At 36.4% G+C, this 27,847-nt stretch overlaps 4 protein-coding genes across 4 annotated transcripts; 2 read left to right on the top strand and 2 right to left on the bottom strand.

Moving 5' to 3' along the window:
* Positions 1-533: 533 nt before the first annotated feature.
* On the bottom strand, positions 534-1,412 carry LOC114307990 (uncharacterized). The gene is made up of 2 exons (XM_082924074.1): positions 1,244-1,412; positions 534-1,186 (listed from the first exon to the last, which is right to left on the bottom strand). Exons 1-2 carry the CDS (start codon positions 1,410-1,412, stop codon positions 534-536), a joined length of 822 nt encoding a protein of 273 aa, XP_082780200.1.
* Positions 1,413-3,632: 2,220 nt separating this feature from the next.
* LOC114307981 (glycosyl hydrolase family 81 protein) lies at positions 3,633-6,118 on the top strand. The gene has a single exon (XM_028253473.2). The coding sequence runs from the start codon at positions 3,815-3,817 to the stop codon at positions 5,891-5,893; it is 2,079 nt and encodes a 692-aa protein (XP_028109274.2). The 5' UTR covers positions 3,633-3,814; the 3' UTR covers positions 5,894-6,118.
* A 4,566-nt stretch (positions 6,119-10,684) lies between these two features.
* On the top strand, positions 10,685-11,826 carry LOC145824421 (F-box/kelch-repeat protein At1g57790-like). The gene has a single exon (XM_082924075.1). It carries the CDS (start codon positions 10,702-10,704, stop codon positions 11,824-11,826), a length of 1,125 nt encoding a protein of 374 aa, XP_082780201.1. The 5' UTR covers positions 10,685-10,701.
* A 1,167-nt stretch (positions 11,827-12,993) lies between these two features.
* On the bottom strand, positions 12,994-26,640 carry LOC114307980 (uncharacterized). The gene is made up of 9 exons (XM_028253471.2): positions 26,320-26,640; positions 25,301-25,418; positions 25,064-25,158; positions 16,757-16,882; positions 16,540-16,660; positions 16,343-16,427; positions 14,335-14,448; positions 14,179-14,218; positions 12,994-13,494 (listed from the first exon to the last, which is right to left on the bottom strand). Exons 1-9 carry the CDS (start codon positions 26,494-26,496, stop codon positions 13,342-13,344), a joined length of 1,029 nt encoding a protein of 342 aa, XP_028109272.1. The 5' UTR covers positions 26,497-26,640; the 3' UTR covers positions 12,994-13,341.
* Positions 26,641-27,847: the final 1,207 nt, after the last annotated feature.

A 27,847-nucleotide genomic window follows, 5' to 3' on the forward strand; every position in this document is an offset into this window, starting at 1 on the left:
TTTCCATAATAGTATCATTGTCAATGCCATCAAAAATATTTCTTTCAATATAGACAACTAAGCTATCATTCATCCATTCATCACTCATTTGGTTCCACAACCGATTCTTCACAATATTCATAGTTGAAAATACCCTCTCAACAATAGCAGTTGCAATAGGTAAGACTAAATGCTAAAGTCAAGAGCAAATACACCAATGGATATACTTTATCTCTTCCAGTTTTCACTATTTTCTTAACAAGATCGGCAATTCCATTCAACATTGAGAACTCATTACTGGATAGCATGTCGATAATATATGTGTCAAGTTGATCATTAAGTACCATGAGCTCCCCTGAATAAAATTCTTTCGGATAAAATTCAGCAAGATGAATTAACTTTTTCCTATCAAAACTAGAGAAAGAGTTAGATGGATTCAAACATGCCATAAAAAGTAACGACGACTTAGTGAAACGAACATTTAGTTCTTGAATTTGCATATGCAAAACAGTGTAGAATAACTCAGCACGATAGTGATGTAAGTTTGTAATTTCTTAAGCATTGCGCCTTTTTCTCCATCGAGCTACAAACATATCTTCCATTTGGGGAACATCAATTTCATGTTTTTCACAAAAAGACAAAATATCATCAAGTAAGGATGTCCACTCACTCTCCCTCATCTTTTGGAACCGTACTTTAGAATTTTGAACTAAATTTATAGCATTAACAATATCTTGATCTTTCCTTTGTAGTGCTTGCGATAACTCGCTTGTAATAGCCAATATCATTTTCATCAAATGAAGGTTGAATACAAACTCAAATGATTGAATTGAATCCAACAACACATTTGCTTCTGCTCGTTGTTCTGAATTTGAACCATCCTCCGAAATCATTTCAAGCACATCAATCACTGTTGAAAACATACTAGCCAAGCTAACTAAAGTACCATAGTGTGAACCCCAACGTGTATCACCAGTACGTTTAAGATTAGTTTCTTGATTTAAGCCTTGCCCACTAGATAGTTCTCCAGTATTAAGTGCCTCAACAACTTTTGCAGCTTGCTTCTCCCTAACAATATCTCGATATTTACATGATGCTCCAACAATATTCACCACATTAGAAACCAAAGTGAAAAGTAAAACAATTTGATTATGATTCTTTGCCACGGGTATAAGTGCCAATTGTAATCGATCAGCAAAACAATGAACTTAATATGCATAAGGATTCTCTTTCAGTATAAGTGTTTTAAGACCATTGAACTCACCTTGCATATTACTAGCCCCATCATATCCTTGACCCCACAATATGGAAATACTCAATCCAAGTCTAGAGAATAAATTTTCCACAGCTTGTTTGAGTGAGAGAGCATTCGTATTAGCAACATGCTCAGTACCCAAAAAACACTCAATTACTTGGCCTTTTTTTGTCAACATATCGTATTACAACTGCCATTTGCTCATTGATTGATATGTCACGGGCTTCATCAATCGAAATATAAAAAAGTGCATCACCAAAATCTCTAATAATCACATTGATAGTTTCAAATGCGGCCACATTTACAAAGTCTTTTTGAATATCAAGAGATGTCAACTTGAGATTTTGTGGAGTATTGCTCAATGCAACCACTTTGACATCTTCATTATGATCAGCAAGAAACTTAAGAAGTTTAAGAAAATTTCTTGGTTACTTGAATTTTCAAATTCATCATGCCCACAAAACGCAAGTTCTTGTCTTAGAAGAAATTTGACACAATCAACCGATGAATTCAAACGGGTTCGATACTCAATTCGAGTTTGATCAAATTGTTTGAAAAAAAATCGTTTGAATATGTTAGTTTTGGTTTAACAAGTCTTGACATTTACTCGAAGCTTGATTATGAGTACTATTAGGACCTTCAACATGAGTCTGAATTTTTTTTTTCTTTCAATTTGAGAAACCCTCACCAACAAAAGAATCACCACCAGCTTGATCTCCAATATCGGGTTTGAAAAGATAACAACATAAACAAAATGCTGTATCTTTTGCTACGCTACACTCCAACCAATTAGGAAATTCACTAAACCAAGCCTGATTAAATCGCCGAAGTATTTGTCCAAATGATTTTTGTGGAAAATTATGATCACGAGGTTGACAAGGACCTTTTGTAGATATGCCTTACGAATTCGGTCTCGATCATTAGCATTATAGTCCATAATCCGAGGCCGTAGTCCTGGATCTGCAGGAAGGTCTATTAAGTTGATTTCTATGCAACTTTGTTTTGCGGAAGAATAATTATCATTTTCTTCTTGAGGAAGAGATGATTCCAACTTTAATTTTCTTTTAAAATATTTCTCCATGATTGTTTGAAAAAATTAAAAATCAAAATAAACATTCATAATCAAAATCACAAACCCCCACAAATCAAAATCTCCAATGTTAACACAAATCAAAAAAATTTAAATTAGCATAAATCACAACAAATCAAAAATTGTAATTTTAGCACAAATTATAACAAATCAAAATTCATAATTTAAATATTAATCACTGCAAATTAATATTTTTAATTTTAGCACAAATCAAATCCCTAATTTTAGCACAAATAACAATAAATCAAAATCCTTAATTTTAATATAAATCACCACCAATTAAGATTAATAATTTTAGCATATCAAAATCTCTTATTTTAACATAAATAATAACAAATCAAAAAATTTTACAAATCAAAACTTAACAAATAACTATAAATTAATACTCATAATTTTTATTTAAAAGTAAAAAATAAATAAATAAAGTTAACTGTAAACAATAAAGAGAAGATACTAAGGTTGTAGTGTGGTCCCAAATCTGTGTTGTATGATCCTAATTTGATGAATCGCGAGTGGCAAATTACAAAGCAACAAAAGGAGATAAAGAAAATACGAAAATACTTAACAATTAACAAGTAATGTGAATAAATAAAAAAATAAAAAAATTTATATATTTTTAAAATTTTAAAATTTTAACCTTACTGTAATTGAAGTTATGTGTACTATCCAAAAAAAAAAAAAAAATTATGTGTAAATATTTGATTGGGATTCGTATAAAAAAAAAAAAAACAAATAAACCTGGGTGCGTGTGTCAATGGGTTTGACATATTTGGAAGGGCTATGTATTAGTATTAGGAGGGGCACTATTACCCTAAGCCCCAAGTCCCTCTACCACTGGGCATGTCTTCAGTTCATAGTGGATTGGACAGTACTCTGCGGTTCGTGAAGTCCATCATAAGTTTTATTTTGATAATTTAAATCGTTCAATGTATAGATTTTGTCGAGTATTTTATCTTTATAAAAAATCATTTTAATCGGATATCGATAGTTACTTGATCGAATTAGATTTTTGTCAATTTAAAAATTATATTTATCGTTGACAGAAATTTGATCTGATCAAGTACTTATCGATATCCAATCAATATTTTTTTTACAAGAATAAAGTACTCACCGATTTTTACATATTAAACGATTCGAATTATCAAAATAGAACTTATGATAAACCCCACAGGTCCAATAACACACTCAAGTCTGAGAGATCGAACCGGAGAGGAGACTGACTCTTTAAAAATATAGGCTACAAGTTATTAAATTTTTTGAAAATATTTTTTTTAAAAATAAATACTAAAGATTATTGAAATTCAAGTCTGAGATCTCCATAAACGTAGTCAACTCCCTCCATTTCCTCTCACTTCCTGTTCCTCAATATCCAAATCACACCAGACTTTCAAAAAAAAAAAAAAAAAAAACCCTCACAAACCCTATAAAACCCCCACCACCCCCACCACCACCACCACCACCACCACCTCCTCTCTCCTTCCTCAACCACCATGTCAGCACCACTACTATCACAAACCCATCATAGACTCCCAACCCATCGTCCTTTCCTCTTCCCTGAAACCCATTCCACAGTCCTTCCCGATCCATCCCTCTTCTTCTCTCCCACCCTCCTTCAATCCCCTCTGCCCACCAATTCATTCTTCCAAAACTTCGTCCTAAAAAATGGCGATCAACCCGAATACATCCACCCCTACCTCATCAAGTCCTCTCTCTCTTCCCTTTCTCTCTCCTACCCATCTCAGTTCTCCAACTCTTCCTTCTTCTACCAAGTTTTCAACCCCGATCTCACCATCTCTGCTTCAAATAACCCCAACCCAAGGTCAACCCATGTTGTCTCTTCATTCAGTGATCTCAGTTTGACCCTTGATCTTCCTTCTACTAATCTCAGGTTCTTCCTTGTCAGGGGAAGCCCTTATTTGACCTGTGTTGCTACCCGGGGCGTCGCGGTTTCGATATCGACAATTCATGCCATTCTTGAGTTCAATTCTAATAGTTCTCTCACCAAATACACTATTAAGCTTAACAATAACCAGTCTTGGCTTATTTATACTTCTTCGCCGATTAATTTGAGTCATGGCCTTTCTTCCATTACTTCTGGTGGGTTTTCTGGCGTAATTCGGATTGCGATTTTGCCAGTTTCTGACCCGGGATACGAATCGATCCTTGATCGGTTCAGTTCTTGTTATCCGGTATCGGGCGATGCAGTGTTTACTAAGCCATTTTGTTTGGAATACAAATGGGAGAAGAAAGGTTGGGGAGATTTGCTCATGCTTGCCCACCCTCTCCATGTTCGGCTTCTTTCGGGTAATGATTGCGGTATCACTGTTTTAGATGATTTCAAGTACCAAAGTATTGATGGTGAGCTTGTGGGTGTTGTTGGAGATTCATGGGTATTGAAAACTGACCCTGTTTCTGTTACTTGGCACTCAATTAGAGGTGTCAAAGAAGAATCATATCCTGAAATTATTGATTCACTTAGGAGAGATGTTGATGCTCTCAATTCAAGGACAATATCGACAACATCGTCTTATTTTTATGGGAAATTGATTGCAAGAGCCGCAAGGTTGGCATTAATTGCTGAAGAAGTGTGTTATGTTGAAGTAATCCCAGCTATCCGAAAGTTCTTGAAGGGTACAATTGAGCCATGGTTGGGTGGAACTTTTGATGCGAATGGTTTCTTGTATGATGGAAAGTGGGGTGGGATTGTGACTAAACAGGGATCTGTGGATTCAGGAGCTGATTTCGGGTTTGGAATCTACAATGATCACCATTATCATCTGGGTTACTTTCTATATGCAATTGCAGTGCTTGCAAAGATTGATCCAGTGTGGGGGAGAAGGTATAGGCCTCAAGCATACACGCTTATGGCGGATTTTATGACCTTGGGCAGGCAAGCAAATTCGAATTATACTCGTTTGAGGTGCTTTGATTTGTGGAAATTGCATTCTTGGGCTGGAGGACTGACTGAATTTGCAGATGGGCGAAATCAAGAGAGCACAAGTGAGGCTGTGAACGGGTATTATTCAGCGGCGTTGATGGGGTTAGCTTATGGGGACACCCACCTTGTTGCCATTGGATCGACACTCTCAGCAATGGAGATTCATTCGGCTCAAACATGGTGGCATGTGAGAGAGCAAGATACTTTGTATCCAAAAGATTTTACATTGGAGAATAGAGTGGTGGGAGTTTTGTGGGCTAATAAGAGGGACAGTGGTCTTTGGTTTGCTCCACCTGACTGGAGGGAATGCAGGCTCGGAATTCAGCTACTACCATTATCGCCAATAAGTGAGGTTTTATTCTCTGACGTTGGTTTTGTGAGAGAGCTTGTGGAATGGACATTGCCAGCCTTGGCAAGGGAAGGGGTTGGAGAAGGATGGAAGGGGTTTGTGTATGCCTTGGAAGGGATTTATGACAAAGAGGGTGCTTTGAATAAGATTAGGAACTTGAATGGGTATGATGATGGGAACTCGCTTACAAATCTTTTATGGTGGATTCACAGTAGAGGTGATGAAGAAGAGGAATGTGATGGGGGAGGGAAGTTCTGCTGGTTTGGTCACTACTGTCATTAAAATGATCAATTTTGTTGGTTGTCTAGGTTTGTGTGTATTGAGGGTAGTCTTCAATAAGAGTTTTGAAGTATGATGCTTATTAGTATATCCAAGGTCAAATCATTCTTTTTGAGAATGAATCTGATTGGTTCCTTCGCTTATCTATCCTGACAGTTATCTGTATTTAAATTTGTCCAAGTTTTTTAAATTAAGATGAATCATACGGCATTTCCTTGTGTTTCTGCATCTGACTTTTCAAAACACATGTAGTTAGATATCTGGTTGTTGTCCTACTATAGACGTTATATTATTTATTTGTTCTTTCTTTATATAGTTTGTGCCTCATTTGAATGTGATTCCATAATTTTCTCTGCTGAAGTTTAAATAACCATACTGAGTCATTGATCCTGTTTGTGTGACAGTTGTCCATCTTTCCACATGAGGGATGACAAACTGAAAACTTGCAGTACTTTGTTGTGTTGTTGTCAGGACTACACCAATGACATCAGGTGGACTCCAAGAAAGAGGGTCGGGTTTGTCTATCAATGGGGGTAGTTTTTTGTCAAATAAACACCGTTGAGTCAATTAGGAATTTGAATTGGTTTGCTTCAAAACTTGTTTCCTAGTCTGGCAGTGGGAATTTATATAGTGTTAATCAAGAAGACGAATGTCAGGGAGGAGGAAGCTATTGTTTACGTGGTTACTCTTCTTACTCAAGTTATGTTCATTATTTTTTTATACCCTTGTGTTGAAATGGACCTGTATGAGATATAAAATGACTATACATCACATAAGGATTCAGTTATAACTGCACGTATTCTAATTATAATTTGATCCCTTAAATAAAAATCTTACTAAAGGTGAATTATGTGGTGTTCTTACTTGCATAAAGAAGCAACTGGCTCATGGTTACCTCATGTGAGTTACCGTTCAAAACCAAGGTACTCCCTCCCCTCTCTCTCCGTCGGTCTAATTTAAAAGCTGAATAAATTATTTTCTTGTGATAGGCCTTGGTTGATAGGCCTTGGTTGCCCACCGTCAGCTGCTATTCAGACCTTCAAAGTGCCACCAGCCACCAAAATGGTTTGAAATTAAGCAATTATGAATGTTGACGTTGGATAAGTTCATCAATCCACTGGCGGTTCCTTCAAATTTACTGAATCTAAATTTTCAAGATGTTTCTGGATTACAATTTGTATAACACTAGGATTCGGTGTATCCAATTTTTCAAATAATGATTGGACTTTACAATCCATAATTGTACAAAGAGATCTAAATTTTCAAGATGATTATGGGTTACAGTTTGTATAAAACTAGGATTCAGTGTATCCAATTTTTCAAATTATGACTGGACTTTACAATCCATAATTGTACAAAGAGTTTTTGGGTTCTACAGATATCTCAGTTTGTATAACACTAGGATTCTACAGTTTTCCGAGTATTCAGAGATTGAGAGCGTAGGGTTCTTTGGTGGTGCGCAAAGACAAAAAGTATAATACTCTATTATATATAATTATAGGATCACAAAATTGGTAATTGGTTCCATTTATCTCTCTATCCTACGTTCATTAGAAAACTTTATGAAAACATAATGATTTTAATAAAATAAAAAAATCACTAAAAAAGAATAAAAAAATCTATTAGTAATTCATAATTTTCAATATAATTAAAAAGAATAATTCTCAAACACATTAATTAATCCCTTTTAAAGTAGGAATTAGGATTCCTAATAAAATCCAAACTTGATTCTTCCTAATCCCAAACGGTCACTAACATGAATTGATTAGTAAATATAAAAACACTCAGATTAATCAAATCATCCATAGTAGCTCTCTCTCTCTCATATATTTTCTCAGCTCAATTCGTCTGGACTCGACTCTGTTACTTCAATTCAATCTCCCCTCAAGGTAAATAATATTCATCTAACTCTCTGTCTATGCACGTATATGTGTGTTGTTGTCAATATCTATTCTATTATATATGTAAAGTACACCGCTCAAAATAGTTTGAATTTTATCCTCTCTTTTTTTCTTTTTTTTTGGGTTAATTATACTCCATTCTCTTGAGATTTGGAAAAAATATAATTAAGCCTACACTTTTGACATAATTACACCAATCTCTCTTGAAATTTTAATTTTAACACTTAAACTCTATTTAACCGGTAATTTGTGAGTCACATGAATGAAAAAGTAATCTTGTTGCGTCTTTAAAATGAATATTTATGTCTACCTACTATCTGCATTAGTTTTGATGACTTTAACTTTACTATAAAAAAAAAAATAGTGTAATTATGTCAAACTTGTTGGGCTAACTATATTTTTGTCAAATCCGAGGAGAGGTGAGTGTAATTTACTTTCTTTTTCTTCTTCTTCTTCTTCTTCTTCTTTTTTTTTTTTTCCATATGAATGAACATATTATAAGAGTGAATAATTTTTATAGTAAGAATTTTCTATTACAACTATAAGAACATCTAAAAAGAATAATTGACACTAGAATTAGATGTCCAAGCTTGTGAGTGAATTGTAATGCATTAACAATAAACAAATTTCATAACCTCCGCTTTTGCCGTTGAATGCGAAGTGATATTACAAAAACTCAACAAATTATGAATGAGGTGCAATGAAAATTAGACTTATTTTTGTTTTTAATGTTCAAAAAAAAAAAAAAAACTGAGTCTATGACAATACTATTTTTATTGCAGCGAGCAAGCTAGATCTTGGTATCATCAATTGATGACTAAGAATGAGAATACATGGTCTGATCTGCCAACTCTTATTGTTTGGATGATCGAAGACAGACTAGATTTCCCTACCAATCTACGATTCGCTTCCGTTTGCAAGAATTGGCACCACATATCCTTATCCTACACTAGGATTCGCTTCCGTTTACAATTTGTATAACACTAGGATTCGGTGTATCCAATTTTTCAAATAATGATTGGACTTCACAATCCATAATTGTACAAAGAGATCTAAATTTTCAAGATGATTATGGGTTGCAGTTTGTATAAAACTAGGATTCAGTGTATCCAATTTTTCAAATAATGACTGGACTTTACAATCCATAATTGTACAAAGAGTTTTTGGGTTCTACAGATATCTCAGTTTGTATAACACTAGGATTCTGCAGTCTTCCGAGTATTCAGAGATTTGAGAGAGTAGGCTTCTTTGGTAGTGCGCAAAGACAACAGTATAATACTCTATTATATATAATTATAGGATCACAAAATTGGTAATCGGTTCCATTTATCTCTCTATCCTACCTTCGTTAGAAAACGTTATGAAAACATTGTTTGGTTCTGTTTTTCACAAAATAGTTTTCAAAAAATTTTATTTTTTTATTTATCGTATTTTAATGTTTTCAATGAATTTGTTTAATATTTTAAGCAATTTTTTTAAATTTTTAAACACACCTATCATAAATACACTTAAAAATTATAATATTTGTGAAAAAAATATTTAAACAATACACTAAATACCAAAAAATATAAAAAAAAAAAAACGAAAATTCAGTACGTTTTTTCGTATCTTTGTGTATTTATTAATTTTTTAAAATATATTTTTCACAAATATTTTACTATTTAGATATATCTAAATAAGGTGTATCTAAAAAAATTTTAAAAAAAATACTTAAAATTTAAAAAATATTCACTAAAAATAAAAAAAATACGAAAAATAAAATACTCAGTTTTCAGAAAACTGAATTCAGAAAACTGAAACCAAACACACTAAAATTTTTAAAAAATAAAAAAAATCACTAAAAAAAATAAAAAATTCTATTAGTAATTCATAATTTTCAATATAACTAAAAAGAATCATTCTCAAACACATTAATTAATCCCTTTTACGGTAGGAATTAGAATTCCTAATAAAATCCAAACTTGATTCTTCCTAATCCCATACTGTCACTAACATGAATTAGTTAGTATATATAAAAACACTCAGATTAATCAAATCATCCATAGCAGCTCTCTCTCATATTTTCTCAGTTCGATTCATCTGGACTTGACTCTGTTACTTCAATTCAATCTCCCTCAAGTTAAATAATGTTCACCTAGCTCTCTGTCTATGCACGTATATGTCAATATCTATTCTATTATATATGTAAAGAACACAGCTCAAAATAGTTTGAATTTTATCCTTTTTTTTTTGGGGGGGGGGGAGGTTAATTATACTCCATTCTCTTGAGATTTGGAAAAAAATATAGTTAAGCCTACACTTTTGACATAATTACACTAATCTCTCTTGAAATTTTAATTTATTAAACACTTAAACTCTATTTAACTGGTAATTTGTGAGTCATATGGATGAAAAAATAATCTTGTTGTGTCTTTAAAAATAATATTTATGTCTACTCACTATTTGCATTAATTTTGATGACTTTAACTTCACTAAAAGAAAGATTAGTATAATTATGTCAAATTTGTAGGATTAACTATATTTTTGTCAAATCTAAGGACATGTGCGTATAATTTACTTTCTTTTTTCTCTTTTTTTTTCCCCCTATGAATGAACATATTATAAGAGTGAATGATTTTTATAGTAAGAATTTTCTATTACAACTATAAAAACATAAAAAAAGAATAATTGACACTAGAATTAGATGTTCAAGCTTGTGAGTGAATTGCAATGTATTAACAATTAGCAAAGTTCAAAACCTCCTTTTTTTCCTTTGAATGCAAAGTTATATTACAAAAACTCAACAAATCATGAATGAGGTGCAATGAAAAATAGACTTATTTTTGTTTTCAATGTTCAAAAAAAAAACTGAGTCTATGACAATACTATTTTTATTGCAGTGAGCAAGCTAGATCTTGGCGTCGTCAATTGATGACTAAGAATGAGAATACATGGTCTGATCTGCCAACTCTTATTGTTTGGATGATCAAAGACAGACTAGATTTCCCTACCAATCTCCGATTCGCTTCCGTTTGCAAGAATTGGCACCACATATCTTTATCCTACACCGTCAATCACCACCAATCTAGGAGTGAATCACCACCGTGGATCATGATGACTGAAGACATATCTCAGAGCAAGAGGGACTTCATAAATATCTCAACTGGAGAGAAGTACACCATTGATCTCCCTGATTTTCGCAACACCATTGTCTTGTATTCGAAAAAAGGATGGTTGCTGCTAGTTAAAACGAAGCACATAAAGAAGAGGTATTTGCTCAAACAAATTGTGGACCCTGATACCAATTCCCCTTTCTTGTTGCTTAATCCTTTCACGAAGGCGATGATTAAATTACCCTTAATTCGATATATATCAGAACCTTATGGCGCGTTTACTATAGCAGACAGCGGTAATCCTCAACTTGTTGTCCTTGCCAGTGCCGCCTTATTCAATCGTGGATCATTTGATTGGGTACATTTATGGACCATCCGCGTAGGGGTTGATGAAAAATGGAGTGGCTATGTTAGTACTAAATGGCAATTACCAAGAAGAGTTGAAATGATACTGCGTGTAGTGATTGTTGGGCACTTGGCATACTTCTTCAATCAAAATTCACACGTTTTTGTTTTTGATTTGTTGAATTTGCAGTTTCAAGAGACTGTGAAAACAACAACAGATGAATTTTCGAGCAAGTCTTGTTGGTTTTGCGTAATGGAGAACCGAGGTGAGATTTATAAGCTTGTTCTTGCTAACAGGATTTGTGGAGTTATCCCAATGTTTTATAGATTGAAGAAGATAACTAAAAACAACACAGATTTTGATTGGGAGGGTTTGAACAGTGAAGAGTTCAAAGATAAGAGTTGGTATTTGATCAGAAGCAAAGGATACCAATGTTTTGTATTTGAGGAAAAAGGACAATGTGAAATTTACCAGAACCTGGGTGTTTGGTATGATGAGTATTCTAAGACTCATTTTTTCGAAGGTAATTTGGTGGAAAAAGTCATGTCACAACCAATTCAAGGCTGTGTAATCAAGGAGTGGGCTGACATGGGTTAGATTGATTTTTAGTTGAGGGAAAAAATAAATAAGCAACTTAGATTTGATTGTATATTGTAGAGTCCGCTCAGATTCAATTTTAACCGTACATTCATAATTTTGAATTTGTAATAAAATTGTTATTATGACTTTCATCACATAGGACAACTTTGTTAGCTGTAAGAAGTTATCAAAATGAAAAGATCATTAATAAGATGCATAATTTCATTTAGGCTTATTTAACATTTTGTTTGTAGTTTTTGCCTTTATATTTTTGTTTTTGGAAACTCAAACTTGTTTTTTTATTTAATAAATTAATAAAAAAAAATTTAATGTTGTGTTTAGTTGTAGGATTTGAAAAGGAATTTGAAAAGGAAAATGGAAAAGGTATGTGAATGTAAATATAATATACCTATATTGCACCTAGTTTCACACACTTTTTTCATTTTCCTTTCCAAATCCCTCTGCCTCTCCAAATCTTCCAAATCTTCCAACCACACAACGTTATGGGATTTTCCATTATAATTAGTAAGGGATTGTACTTTTCAAAACCTTAAAGACCATGTTTGTTATCCCCGGTGGTGGAATTAGGCTAACAATAGCTTGTGTTCCACCAATATTGTTTGGTTGAGAAAAGAATGTATAGAACTAACAATCCCAAAGGGTGGGGAGGGGGAATTCATCATAATCCAATGATGAAGACATTATTATCCCCATTTTTACAAAAACAGCAAATCACATTTTATATAATAAGAACTTTTACAAAATTTTATAAATTTAATTTCAATCAACTAATATCACCATATTAATAGATAAACAAATACAATTTATTTTATATCTCCAACCTAATCTCACAAATCAATACCACCATACTTATAATTCTGTCCAACTTCATAATTAAACATGACCTATGTACTATGTAACTATGAATTTTTATCCCTAACTTCATTCAACAATTAAACATGACCTATGTACTATGTAACTATGAATTTTTATCCCGAAAATGAGGTATATGATTTACATTTAAAATTAGTTAGATGCAGAAAATACCCATAATTAATGTGATCCATCGACTTATCTCTTAGAGCATTTTTCTAGGGAATTTTCCTAGTTACGTAGTATTATCCATAATCAAAGGCTGCAATAGGAAATACTTACATGAGCACAACAACAAAAAAAATAAATAAATGATCATCAAACCCATCAATGCTCTACATACATTGCTCATTACTGGAACAAACCTCCAAGAACCATTCAGTGTTCGAATACCACTATGGCCCAAACCTTTCAATCCATACATTTCTCCTGCTGATTCAATGTCAAATGACAGTACAGTGAAAAAGAAAAGAAACCTCTTCAATTGACCTGTCCGTATGTGTGAGATTATTTTAGCATAGTTCTAATCAACCAATTCCAGTCAAGACAAGTCCTAGGTCATATAAACCAGTATATTTTTCCATTAAAAAACAAAACTTGGGTAAATCTTGCATTGATGCCATTAGATATTTGTTCTTCGTGTTCATCTCTGAGGTTTGTTTACCTGAACCACCATCTCTGGACAGCAGACATTGGAGTGTTCAAGAATGGTGCATAGCGGTGAACCAGTGGATTAACAGTCCTCCCAATCTTAGCCCACACGCTTTGATGGTAACCAGCAGTCACGGGAGCATGATACATGAGCTTTAATAGCTGCCAGAAAAGAATTTCAGGAAAAAAAAAATTAAGGTTAAATAATGAGATGTGATCCGTGTAATAAATTCTGAAACATCAAATGGTCTATGATGTTCAATTTTGACTCTTTTGTGTGTGCTCACGTATCAAACCATGCAGTGCAAAAATATCACTCAGGTTAGGTTAATAGTCTCGATGAAGTTTTGATAAACATGACAACACCAAAACCGGAACAACAATGAAACAAGATGTATACAGTTTGACACGCGAGAAGCTTCTTTGATGGGGTAGGCACGTTCGAGACCTTAACATATAGCCCATAAAAAAGTACAAACAACTCGTGACATCAACACGTTCTATAAATCCAGATGGAATTAAACCAGATAGCCCTGATATGCTCCTAGTGTGGGCCACAGCTAAACCCGATATAACATAAATTCCACACGCGTGCAGGGGCGCGCGCGCACACAAAACACAGCTACATTTCAATATAAACCACACAAAACTGAATCAAATAAGGATGGCAGCAAGGCAAGTTCTGAGGGTAGGTAATAAGAGAAGAGAACAGCTTACGTTATATATATATATATATTTTACTTTGTAATCATTCACCTCTACTAAGAGCTCTTTTATGAAATTGCCACAAAAATGTAAACAACAAAAGTTCAAAATTCAGGAGACCAAGAGAGAAGCAAAACAAACCTGCCAGTACATGAATGTTTGTATTATGTTGCGCTGCCACCTGCATGTCCAAATGATGATGCGAATGTAGAGAAGGAATTAAAAAAAAAGGGGAGGGAGAGAGTGAAGTTCTCAGAAATAACAGGAATAGAAAGGTAAATGAGCAGAATTACTCACGAGAACAGAGAAAGGATTAGAAGAAATCCAAGTCCGATCTCAGCCTGTGAAGAAAGAATGCTGAGTGTAGTCGTGTTTGATTCTACCCACACACATGCCTCTTCCAAGTACTTCCTGTCAACAACCCAAGAAAAGTAACAAATATGGGACTAACAATGAGAGTGGAAGATATATCAAGATAGAAATATCTACACCGCAAAATTCCAGCCAAACTACAGCATACAGGCTCAACAACCATACACAGATCTTGCAAGTGTTTTCTAACATACAAATGATAAGAGGTATGCCAGTGCCTACAGATATTGTGCCAAGAATAATTCAAGGCAGCTGAAAATTTGTCTGTCTTTAGGAATCTTGAAGGATGACAATAAAATAAAATGTAAGCCCAAATGAGGGATTAATCATCCAAACATATACTTAAGCATCTATTGCAACAAACATTCTATGTTTAAGCATGCGCACCACACAGAAATTCAAACCAATAATCCATATATTACTTTAATCTTTTATATCAATAAAACTCCATCCATAAGAATCAACCAAAAGTGCCTCCGAAACCATAGCTGAAAAGAAGAGCTGCACACTTTCCGTTACAACACAACCGAGACCTAATTCCACTGGGGCTTTTGTAACCTAAAATAAATGGTGTCCAGATTCCACACTATGCTGTGGGCTGGGAAGAGAGCTGCTCTGTGAAGCTGGGCGTTCAATGTTATTGAGACTTTAAAAAAGAGCGAGGGAGTGCAACCTTAGTCTATATGATGCTCGTCAGCCACCAAGTACCAGTCTTGCAACACTCTCTCTTTGAGGCCAAAGTAGCGAATGGAAACATAAAGTATGTGGACAAGTTGGAAAAATGTGCTCTTGATAAGAGTAAGTCTGCCTCCCATTGGTAGATATTGCCTTGGTACCCTCAAGCTAATTAGAATTAGTAGAACTACTTACAAATATTTATGTAACTATTCTATTGTCAATTTATTAAAATTTAAAATTCTTCTTCTTCACTTTATGAAATACCTGTTACAATTCTCGATTAATTGTTCACAGCCTCAGAAAAGTCAACTTTACAGCCCCAAAATTATAGCTTATGTGTGAACTCAAACTCCTTTGCCCACCTATTAGCATCTCTAAAAAACACACCATTTAGGCCCTTAAATAGCCTCAACATTCTAAAAATTGCAACTTTGAACTTGAACCAATTTTAACTCTTTCCGCATGCAAATCCTAAAATCTGTCTTCTACCTTCTAAAACTAAGCAAGAATCTATTCCCATAGTAAACCTACCACAAAGACCAGTTGTAGGAAACCTAGGGCAAGTTTGTTGAAAATGTCTTGCATCAGTTTGTCTGTGTGTTGAGAGGATGGAGAGGAGAAGGAAAGGGTCGGTGGGGGTTATGAGCCTGGGAAGGGTTACACCAACCGAACAAAAGAAGCTAAGGAAGAAAAAAAGGCACATGCATTGTGACCCATCACAGTTAAGGCCAAAAATATCATAATGGTAATACTAATGAGCACCAAATAAACAAAAGAAAATATTTCTTTCCTTCAAAAAAAAATCTGATAGATAAGGAATTAAGTAAAAGAAAAAAAATCAAATCACGTAATAAAAGATTACTTGGACTATGATTCACCTAGCCAAATTTGACCAGTCAAATCATAGTAAAATTGACAAGTAATAAAGATCTCAGTTGGGATATGGATGGTGCTAGAGGCCTTTTGGAGGTAGCTGGAACATGAATGGCATGTCTCTAGGCTTTTTCATGATCTGTTACCCAAAACAGAAAAACATCCAAGTCTTTTTTCAGGTCACCCTTTGATTTGAAGCTGAAACCTTCACTATAACATAATCCAAAGCTGACCCTTAAATGCCAATACCAAAAACTCCTAAGACTCCAGAAACCATTGGAGATAGATAGCAAGTAGAGGTAATTGTTAACCATCCTAGCAATTGAATGAATAAAAGAAAAAATAATAAATTCCTTTCAACAATAAATTAGAAATCTCCCACCTGTACAAGGAGGAACGGGTGAAATTACGTCTCAGAAACTTGGCCACATACTCCAGCGCTCGGCACAAAATGGGAATTAAGGCAACTGCAACAAATTTCAGCATCAATGTACAAGTGAGGAAAAAGAATCCAACCAATTTGCAACGATGCAACAGCCGACATGCAAGAAATAGTACAAGAGGACAAGTTACACTAACATTTGAGGTAAAGATTTGAGGTGACAAAGGTAAGGCAGTATATGAAGTAAACAAAATCCTTGGTCGCAATCACAGACTGGAACCACACTTGCACGGCCTGCAAATTCCATGCCCTAGGTTTCTGCAAACGATGATAGGTTGATTTAAAAAGAAGCGTATTACCATTGTAACTCAAAATGAGTAAAGAATCGAAAATAACTCGGACTAGAACTGTTACCCCATATAGAGAGTACAAGGAAAACAGAGAAGAACATGCAGTGCCCATAAAGGAAAGCCGGTATGCTCTATTTGAAAGATTTCTAGGTACAAGAGGAATTATTGCAAGCACAGCCACAATGAATACCTGAAGAAGAAAAGACATGAAAAAAGTATTAACAAAGATAAAGTGAAGAGAAAGCAAATATAATAGGACTTTCAAGATATTTCAATGGTTGCTTTGCCACTGACGATACCCAAAAGTGGTTATCTATGAAGCATGGATACTTCAAAAAGGGTGACGTATCCGTATCGGATACTTATCGGATACCGATACTCCTCGGATACTCGCGGATACATATCGGATACTTCTTAAAAGTATCGGATACTTCTTAATTAATTTTTTATTAATTTTGAAGTATCGGATACTTAATTTTGAAGTATCGGATACTCGAACTTACATATTACTTATAATATTTTGTTTAGTTCTTTCATAAGAAGAATATAGTGAGAGTTAAGTAATAGAATTTGTCAAATTGATGTATCCTTGTTGTCTCTCTCACTTCTCTCTCGCTTTCTCACTCTCTCACGTTTCTTCTCTCTGCTCTCATTCTTTTTTTGGTGTTGGCATGTAAAGATGATGTTTAATTTGCATTTGCATTTGCTTTTACTTTTAGTTTTGGATGTTTTATGAATATTTGAGCACTTTTAGGTTAATAGGAATCCCTCTCTTTATTTATTAATTTACTTTAAGTTTTATTTTCATGCATATTACATTATTAAAATTATAAAAAAAAAAAAATTGTGAATGTATCTCCGCTGTACCCGTATCATACTTTTTCAAATTTTGACATATCGCCATATCCACATCCCCATATCACCATATTCGTATCCGTGCTTCCTAGGCTATCATTGATGACTTAAAAAAGTATATTTGCTGAAATTTTTATTTAAGAATGGTTTTTTGGCTTTGGCTTTGGCTAAGGTCTTGTGATATTCACTGATGAAGGGGAACAAGTTGAAACTATTGACCTTGAAGACTCTTAGTTTTGTAGGAATCTTTCTTCTTTATCAAGTTGTCTTTTGCTTTAAGTTTTATTTTTATGCATACTGCATTACTAAAAATTGTTAAAATAATATTTTTTACGAACGTATCCCCGCCGTACCCGTATCTTAGTTTTTCAAATTTTGTCGTATCGCCGTATCGTATCGTATCGGTATCCGTATCCGTATCCGTGCTTCCTAGGTGGTTATGGTTGTGAGTACAACTTTCAACCCCAAATCAAAAATTATTTAAATATAACAATCACTAAGTACTTAGAATGAATCAAACGGAAGGGCCATGAACATAGCTAATCACACCACTTGGAAATGATGACCGTTTTGCTTAGGATCATTAAATTGCAATCAACACCTTTACATTTTTTTCCCCAAAACAAAAATCAAATAAAGACATACTTTCTTCTACTTCTTCTTCTGGATAAATAAGCATAAGAAAACGTTATGGGTATTAAATAACGAAATAATTAATGTGATGGGAATACAAAAAAAAAGTGAAGTGTTCTCGAGTCATACTGACGTACAACTCAAAACTATATTATTGTGAATGTACACAATGTTTAGAAGAAATCAAGATCAGTGTAGTTCATAAGGCTTTGCTGAGAAGTTTTAAGGCTTGTTAGTTCTGTTTCTTTTTTGTGTACCCTTAGTAATGATATACTGCAACCAAGAGCAACGCCAGAGTGTAGCTAGTGGTCTCATTTGAACCCACTGAAAAAGAAGAATTTTGACTTACTATATAAATGTTATGGTTTTAGGAAGATGTTAGCACAACTAACCCTACCAGAAGATATCTTTGAAACCCCACTGACACCCACTAACTTTGGCTCAGTTTGCCAAAAGTTTTAAGTTGGATTATTAGAATTTAAGTTTTAAAAAGTTGGTGAAATATGTTTGCCACAACTAATTGCATTCAACTTATATAGCTTAATCAAATTGTTTTTAGTATAAATATTAGATTTTTCTAAGCTACCAATGGGGTGAGGAAGAGGATATACAAACTTGTAAGTGCATCAAGAGTAAAGACTTTAAGGTGTTGGTGAAGGATGAAGAGATTAAGGAGAGGTGGAAAAACTATTTTGATCAGAAGTTAAATGAGGATCATGGAGGTAAGTCAAAAGGGAGGGGACTAGGCAATAACAAGGAAAACTAAGACTACATATTCTATCGTAAGATTAAGAACTTTGAAATAGAAATTGCACTTAAGAAGATGAAATCGAATAAAGCTTTAGGACCGGATGATATCCCTATTGAAGATTGAAAATATTTGGGATAGAAGGGGACAGCTTGGTTGACTAGGTTATTTAGCAAGTTTTTGTTAACCAGGAAAATGCCAGAGGAGTGGAGGAAGAATATCTTAGTACCAATCTATAAGAATAAAGGAGATGTCCAGAACTGCAACTATAGAGAAATAAAGATAATGTGTCATATAATAAAAGTGGTGGGAGAGAGTGATGGAATGTCGATTGCGACATATAACTGAGGTGTTAGAGAATCAATTTGGGTTTATGCCTAATAGGTCAACAATGGAAGCGATCTATCTTTTGAGAAGAGTAATAGAAAAGCATAGAGAAAATAAAAGAGACATTCATATGATTTTTATCGATCTTGAGAAAGCATATGATAGAGTGTCTCGGGATATAATCTGGTGGATATTAGAGAAGAAAGGGGTAACAAAATGTTATATTGATGTGAATAGGGATATGTATGAAGGCGTGGTGACCACTATTAGATCATCGGCTGAAGAGATAAGTGAATTTCCAATTAGTGTAGGGGTTACACCAATGATCAACCTTAAATCTTTATCTTTTTGCTTTAGTTATGAATAAGTTGACGAGAAATATTCATGATGATGTGCCATGGTATATACTTTTTGCAGATGATATCGTGTTAATAGATGAGACTAGAGAAAGAATTAACACTAAGATGGAAACTTGCAGGGAGGCACTTGAATCTAAAGGATTTAGAGTAAGCAGAACTAAAACAGAATATATAAAGTATAATTTTAGCAACAGTAACAATGCAAGTAGAGGAGAAGTGAAGATTGAGGACTAAACACTACCTAAGAGTGAACATTTTCAGTATTTAGGATCAATTATCACAATGGCTAGGAAGATTAGAGTGGATGTGGTTCATAGAATTAACGCGGGATGGCTTTAGTGGAGGAGTGTGTCTGGGGTACTGTGCGATAAACCAGTACCCACTAGACTAAAAAGGGAGTTCTACAGACTGACTATTAGACCACCAATATTGTATGGGAATGCTGGGCAACTAAGAAACAACATGTAGATAAGATGAGTGTTGCTGCGATGAGAATGTTAAGGTGAATGTATGGCAAGACTAGAAAAGACAAAGTTAAGAATGAATATATTCGAGAATTGGTAGGAGTAATACTGATGAAAGACAAGTTGAGAGAGAATAGATTAAGATGATTTGGTCATATACAACAGAGACTGTAGAAATTTAATGTATAAAAAGAAATGATTGTATTATTGATTGATATATTGATTGTCGTATATATTGATATATTAATTTCTATTACAATGATTCATGATTCCTATATATAGAAGAGGGTGAGTGTGTAGTAGGTAAGGAGTAGGTGAAGTGGAGGTGGTAGTGGTGTAGTTGAGTGTGTAGTAGGTAAGGAGTAGGTGAAGTGGAGGTGGTAGTGGTGTAGTGGGTTAGGTTTAGTGGAGTAGGTGAGGTGGTAGTGGTGCAGTGGGTTAGGTTTAGTGGAGTAGGTTTAAGTGGGTGAAGTAGGTGGAGAGTAGGTAGATTTTAACAGCCCCCCGCAAACTCAAGGGGGATAGGAACTAACCAACTTGAGTTTGGCGAGAGTAACAAAACAAGAAAATACATAAAAATAAAAGAGGATAAGAGACACTGTATGGTCGTGTCAGACCATTGGTGAAGACACTGGATGGTGGTGTCATAACGTTGTAGAGGACACTGTATGGGGGTGTCATAACGTTATAGAGGACACTGTATGGTGGTGTCATAACGTTGTAGAGGACACTGTATGGGGGTGTCATAACGTTGTAGAGGACACTGTATGGTGATGTCATAACGGTGTAGAGAACACTGGATGGCGGTGTCAGACCGATGTAGAAGACAGTTTATGGGGTCATGTCGGACCGTTGTAGCAGACAATGTTGTGACAGTTGTTGTGACAGTTTACGGAGTCTTGCTGGACCCTTGTAGAAACTAACCGGAATCAATGTCGGGATAGTTTACAGAGTCTTGTCGGACCCCTAAAGGAGCTAACCGGAATCAATGTCGGGACAGTTTACAGAGTCTTGTCGGACCCTTGTAAAAGTTGCACCCTCAAAAGGTGTGCTCAATTTTGTCAAAAAACGTGCCATCAAAAGGCGTGCCCAATTCATCAAAAGGTGTGCCGGACATGATGGCGAGGCACGTGAGCGCCTTGGCTTGCGTGCCCGGTTGTCGGCTGGTGGCAAGAGGCGCGCGATGCGCGTGGCTGCCTTGGCTATTTAACCAAGGTTGATGCTGAGGCTGAGGCAGAGAAAAGCTGCGAAAAACCTCTGAAAAAAACTTCTTTGTGCTGAGAGAGAGTCTGAAAAACTCTTCGTTGTGCTGAGAGAGAGTCTGAAAAACTCTTCGTTGTGCTGAGAGAGAGAGTCTGTAACACTCTGTTGCCCAGAAAATGGCTTCGTCTTCGTCTTCCCGTGGACTGCTCACCCTCTTTCCCGACCTCAACGAGTCAACAAGAGAGAGAACTGGTGCGGTGGCACTGGAAACTCAACCAAGCGCCCCGGAGTTTGCTCCGTTGAACTTTCCGATGCGGTCGGTGGAGCAAAGAATGGCAGTGCAGTCAGATGTGGAGGCCAATCAGTATACTCTGAAGGCATGTGTGGAAAGCATGACGGCGGTCACAAACTTGTCGAACCGGCTGCAGAGTAGGACAAATGAGGTGCAGCATTTAAACTCCCAGCTGGCTCTGCTCCAACGCATGTATAAGGATGCGCGAGCAGAGATAAGCGTGCTAAGGGCAGAAAACAAGGAGCTGAAGCGGAAGGCCACCGTGATGTTCTGATTTGGAGGGCTGCCATATGCTGCAGTGGAGGAGCAGGGAGTAGTGATCATGCCCAGTGGAGTAGGAAACACGGAGGCAACACCGGCAAGGGCCGCCCAGGACGGAGGCAAGAAGAAGAGACCGGCGGCAGAGTAGAGAAGAAAAATCCCACTGTGGGTGTGGTTGGTTTGTTTGTTTGTTTGTTTTTTTTTTTTTTTTTTTTTTTTTTTGTTGATGTAAAATGGTGAACGGGGTGAGCCCCGACATGAATAAAAGGAGTTTGGTGTGCAAGTCGTCTTCGGCTGTGTTGTGTTTTGTTTTTGTGTACAGAAATAATAATAGAAAAAAGATGAAAATTAAGGTGAAAGATAAAGAAATAAAAAAAAAAAAAAGGAATAATAATAATAATAATAATAATAATAATAATAAGATGAAGATATTGGAAATCAAAACGAAAGAGTGGGTTTCGTGGCCCACGGTTTGGTAAAAATTGTTTTTTTTTTTTTTTTTTTTTTTTTTTTTTTTTGTTGTGTGGTAATAAGAATAATAATAATAATATATGAAAGGGGAAAGCAGGTGCGCTGGTGTGGGGTTGGAAAGTGAAATAAGGAGAGAGTAAGAGTGGGGTACAACATGATGAGGTTGGGTCCATGGAATGGAGAGAGAGAGAATCCACAGTTCGGGAGGCCTGATCTGATTCTGGGCGTGAAACCTCATACAGATGGGTCAGGATACGCTGTGATCTTGTAAGATGAAGTAGGTCTTCAAGCCTTCAGCAATGAGAAATGGTATACAGTTCCCAAAATTCCTCACGCTCTCTCTGTCTCTCTCTTGTTTTTCTTTATCTCTCGAGAGATCTCTCTCATCGGCCATGCGGAGAGTCAGAGCAACCGCGGCGGCCAAGGCCGCCCCGACGACGGCGGCGAAACCAGCTATGACTGCCGGAGTACCCAACGGATCTGGATCGAGAAGCCCAGCGAAGGAGATTAGGGTTCGCGGTGTGAGAAAGAGACCCTGGGGAAGAAGGCTAGGGTTTGGCTCGGGACCTTCGATTCCGCCGAGGACGCGGCACGCGCTTACGACCAATTGCCTCACTGTCTCTCGCTCCGATGATTCCGTAGGAGGAGAGAGATCGATGGCGATGCAGCAGAAGAGTTGGAGACATGGATTTTGTGGTTGTTGTTGGTAAGGACTTGAGCCTACGGAAGCGAGGCTCGAGGTGAGACGGAAGAACAGAGTCGGAAGTGAAACCAGAGAAGACCTCCGGGTACAGGGAAGACCCGTTTGGCTCGAGCAGTGGCCGGAGAAGCTGGAGTGTGCATCAGAGGCATTCCAATTCTATACGCCGTCGCAGATTGGCTCGAGTTGACTAGATGCATGGGACGTGTTCTGGGTGCCTCGCCGGAGTTGATGATTGGTTTCCATGGTGGTCTTGAGGTTTGGGTTACATGGCAGACTGAAGATGACAGTGTGCTAATAGCCACCTGTTGAAGCTGATCAAGTGTGATGGAAACTTGGGCTCACCACCAGATGTTCTTGATTAAGGTATGTGTAGAGGTCCGGCGGGCGGCCAAGGCGAGGCTGCCGCCCGCCGGTGAAGCAGAATGAATAGGTTCTTAACCTTGCTCTGATACCATGTAGAAATTTAATGTATAAAAAGAAATGATTGTATTATTGATTGATATATTGATTGTCGTATATATTGATATATTAATTTCTATTACAATGATTCATGATTCCTATATATAGAAGAGGGTGAGTGTGTAGTAGGTAAGGAGTAGGTGAAGTGGAGGTGGTAGTGGTGTAGTTGAGTGTGTAGTAGGTAAGGAGTAGGTGAAGTGGAGGTGGTAGTGGTGTAGTGGGTTAGGTTTAGTGGAGTAGGTGAGGTGGTAGTGGTGTAGTGGGTTAGGTTTAGTGGAGTAGGTTTAAGTGGGTGAAGTAGGTGGAGAGTAGGTGGATTTTAACAGAGACCAATAGAGACAGTAGTGAAGATATATGATACAGTGATGATAAATAGAAGTGTTGGGGGGAAGGGACAGACCTAGATTGACGTGAGCTAATGTAGTAAATAGAGATTTGAATCTATTTAATTTGACTAGCGATATGGCCTTGGATAGAGTCGAATGAAGAAAAAAAATTCATATAGCCAACCCTATTTGATGGGACTTAAGGCTTGGTTTGGTTTACCAATGGGGTGTTTTTCCAACTTAACTTCTTCAGCTTTTGGACGTTAGACAAAGACCTCTCAATGTTTCTATAATTGCGGGCACCCCTAAAACATAAGGTTTAAAAAAACTATACAAAGTTTGGTTTTAACAGTTTAAAAAGCTACTTTTTGGATTATTTACATACACTTCAACTTTTTCACATATTATCTAAAAAGTTGCACCAAACACTTCAACAACTTATTCAAAATATTTGAAGCCAAAATATAAAAAATTATAATATTAAAAGTCAACTTTTAAGTTTCGTCGGGGCCCTTAAACCCACATAGAAGTTATATGCAAAATACAATTTATATTCTTTACTTTGGGATTTATCAGTTCTCTACATTTGCCTCTTTCCTACTCTTTACTCCTGTAAGAGACGACCCTTGGTAGTTAGGAAACCTCTCACTCATCACTCTCCAGCTCTTTCATCTAAATGACAATATCAATATATATATTTATGATTAGAGAAATTTAAATTAATTTGTTTATTTATTGGAAATAGGTGATTGATATAATAAGTTCAAATGTTTTTAGGATTTGAGAAATTTATGTTTTTGATTGACACCACTGATTTAAATTCTTTGAGCTGTCACTAACTGTAACACATAGAGAGACAAAGTTAAAGGAGGAAGCAAGAAATCATAGCTTTTAGTTCATGCTCTAAACAAAAAAGCGACAAATCAAACACTGTAACACATGAAGAGACAACCAACAGCTATTTTTCAATTAGTTCCATGTCAGGGTTAAGTTTGTCAAGAAATGTTTTTAGACATACGCATATACAAGTGCAAATCATTATTAATGCATAAAGAAACAAAGTTAAAGGAGGAAGCAATAAATCATAGCATTGAATTCATGCTCTAAACAAAAAAGCGACACCTCAAAAGACTGTAACACATAAAGAGACAACCGACAGATATTTTCCAATTAGTTCCATGTCAGGGTAAAGTGTGTCAAGGAATCCTTTCAGACATACGCATATGCAAGTGCACATTCATTTATATACATAACTGAATGTAAATCGTACCCAGGCATTGATAGAAAATTGAATGGTTTGTCGATCCCAACGCAGAGAAGTTGGAGTTGAAGCTGCAGTCGTTGATGATGTTCTAGTAGTTGATCCTACAACATAGAGTTCAGTTCAATTTCAATTCAAACAGCAAATGTGGCTTGTGTAAGGCAAATAAAATTGCCTGCATCTAAAAGGTGACATGAAATTCTTTATTATGTTTCTTAAATGTTGGCAGAACCCAAAATTTTCTACCTGAGTTACGTGATCGCACTTGTTCATTTGGAGTTGAAGATGATGATGGCGTTGGTGTAGGTCTTGCCGACTGGGAAGAACTGCTTGAAGCCATTGCCTCGACAACAAGATCAGGATCCTGCTCATCAAAAAATTATCTCAATACTACCAACGAGAATCAAAAACCCCAAACCCCAATTAAATGATGCACAGTTCTAACCACGCGACAATAAAACCAACAAACATGGGCAAAACAAATGTCTGCTGTATATATCAACTATTAATGATCGTAAACCAAACAAAAGAAAATCCATGGCAACATCAAAGTCAAAAAATTGTAAAACCCATAATGAAAACCACAAGGCACAATTCTAAATTCAAGAAAATCCAAAAATCAGAATAATCCTCTAATAACTAATAAGAATGACCAAGAATTAGAATCAGAAAGCAAACCAACTAAAACCCAGATGAGATTATGGGGTTGCATTGAATTTCAACAAAGCTCAGGCAAGAATGACTTAATAGATGAGCAACAGTGTAGACAAGGGTGCATGTTTGGGGTTTGTAAACTCAACTTCAGTTCCATCCCAAACAAATAATCATAATAATCTTCTAAAAGCCTGATCGAGATTCAGAACCACAAAGTAAAACAACTAAGAGCCAAATGAAATTAACTGGGGCTGCATTCGATTTTCAATAAAATGCAGGCAATAATGAATTAAAAGACGAGAATCAGTGTAGACAGATAGAATTAAAAACCCAGATGAGAATGATCGAGAATCAGAACCAAGAAGCAAAAGGAGTAAAACCCAGATGAAATTAACAGGAATTGCATTCGATTTTCAAGAAATTTCAAGCAAGAATGAATTAGCATAAGTGTAGACAGATAGAATTAAAAACCCAGATGAGAATGATCGAGATTCAGAACAAAGAAGCGAAAGAAGTAAAAGCCAGATGAAATTAACTGGGGTTGCATTCAATTTCAACAAAATTCAGGGAATATTGAATAAAAAGAAGGGGGGGGGATTGGTTTGACATACGATGTAACGCTGATAGAACTTGCGCTTGTAGTGGTCGATGACATCAGAGCGTGATGCCATGTGAGGAGGGATGAGGATGTTGGACCAGTACTCCGGCCATCTTGAATCGTTATCGTAGTCGTACGCCGCCGCCGCAATCCTCTTCAGCCTCTGTGGATCCTCTTCTTGCCCCCCCATTCTACTCTCTCTACTTCTCTCTCTCTCTCTCTCTCTCTCGTCACAACAACTCAACACAATACACCTTGACGCGTTACACTTGCCTCGAAAAAGAGAGTCGTCGTTTCTTCAAACCCGATCCTGACGCAATTGATACGATTTCAAAAGGTTTCAATACGGCGTCGCTTGATCATTTTTATAGATAAATTACAGTACTTTGCCCTTTATGCTACAATTTATTTTGTCATTTTATTTTTTTAAAAGTTTCTTTATTTTTTATTTTTTTACTTTAACTCTTTATCTTTCAAGTTTTTTTCATTTTAGGAATTATTTGGAGTGATCTACTTTAGATCATCTTTTTATCTTTTTATATTATTTAGGTTACATCATCTCTTATTTAGGTTGTTTCACTTCTCTATCATTTTGCATAATTTTTCGTAAAAAATAAAAATAGACTTATTTAGATCATCTTAAATAACTCTTTATTTCTAAAACTAACTTTTGTTTAAAATTAGACATAATTAGTCTGTTTGGTAACGTTTACATTTTCAGTTTATATTTACAAAAATTTTATAAACTGGTTTTTGTTTATTTTTAAAAAAATATAAACTACAAACGCGTTTAGTTTAGACAAAATGTTTAAAAAAATTTAAAAATATAAAAAAAGTGAGAAATGGCAAGTGATGACGAGTGGTGGGTGGAGACGAGTGGTGGAAAGTGATGGCGGGTGGTGGTGACGGAAGATGGCGGTGGAAAATGGTAGCGAGTGGGTAGTGGGTGGGTGGGTGGGTGGGTGGGTAACAGTGGCGGGTGATTGTGGCAGGTAGGTGGCGGTGGCAGGTGGTTGGCGGATGGCGAGTGGTGGCGGGTGGGTGGTGGTGGCAAGTAGGTGGTGGTGGTGGTGGTGGTGGTGGTGGGTGAGTGAGTGACGGTGGCGGGTGGTATTGAGTGGTTGGTGGTGGTGGCGAATGATGGGTGGTGGCAAGTGGGTGGCGGATGACGAGTGGTGGTAGGTGGTTAGTGGTGGTGGTGGCTGGATGGGTGACGGTGGTGAGTGATAGGTGGTGGGTGGTGGTGGGTGATGGTGGTGGTGGTGTGGTGGTGGTGGATGGTGGGTGGTGGTGGCGGGTGGATGGCAGGTAGCTGTTTGCTGGTGGTAGCAGGTGGCTGGTGGCGGCGGGTAGGTGGTGAGTGGTGGTAGCGAGTAGGTGACGGGCGGTGGATGGTAGTGGCGGGTGATGGGTGGTGACGGGTAGGTGGTAGTAGTGGTGGTGGCGAGGGGTGGTTAGTGGTGGCGAGTGGGTGGCAGGTGGGTGGTGGTAGCAAAAGACAGTGGAGGAAAATGGTAGCAGGTGGTGGCTAGTGTTGGATG

The sequence above is a fragment of the Camellia sinensis genome, chromosome 4 (assembly GCF_055761805.1).
Source record: "Camellia sinensis isolate YWXY chromosome 4, ASM5576180v1, whole genome shotgun sequence".
Lineage (NCBI taxonomy): Eukaryota > Viridiplantae > Streptophyta > Magnoliopsida > Ericales > Theaceae > Camellia > Camellia sinensis.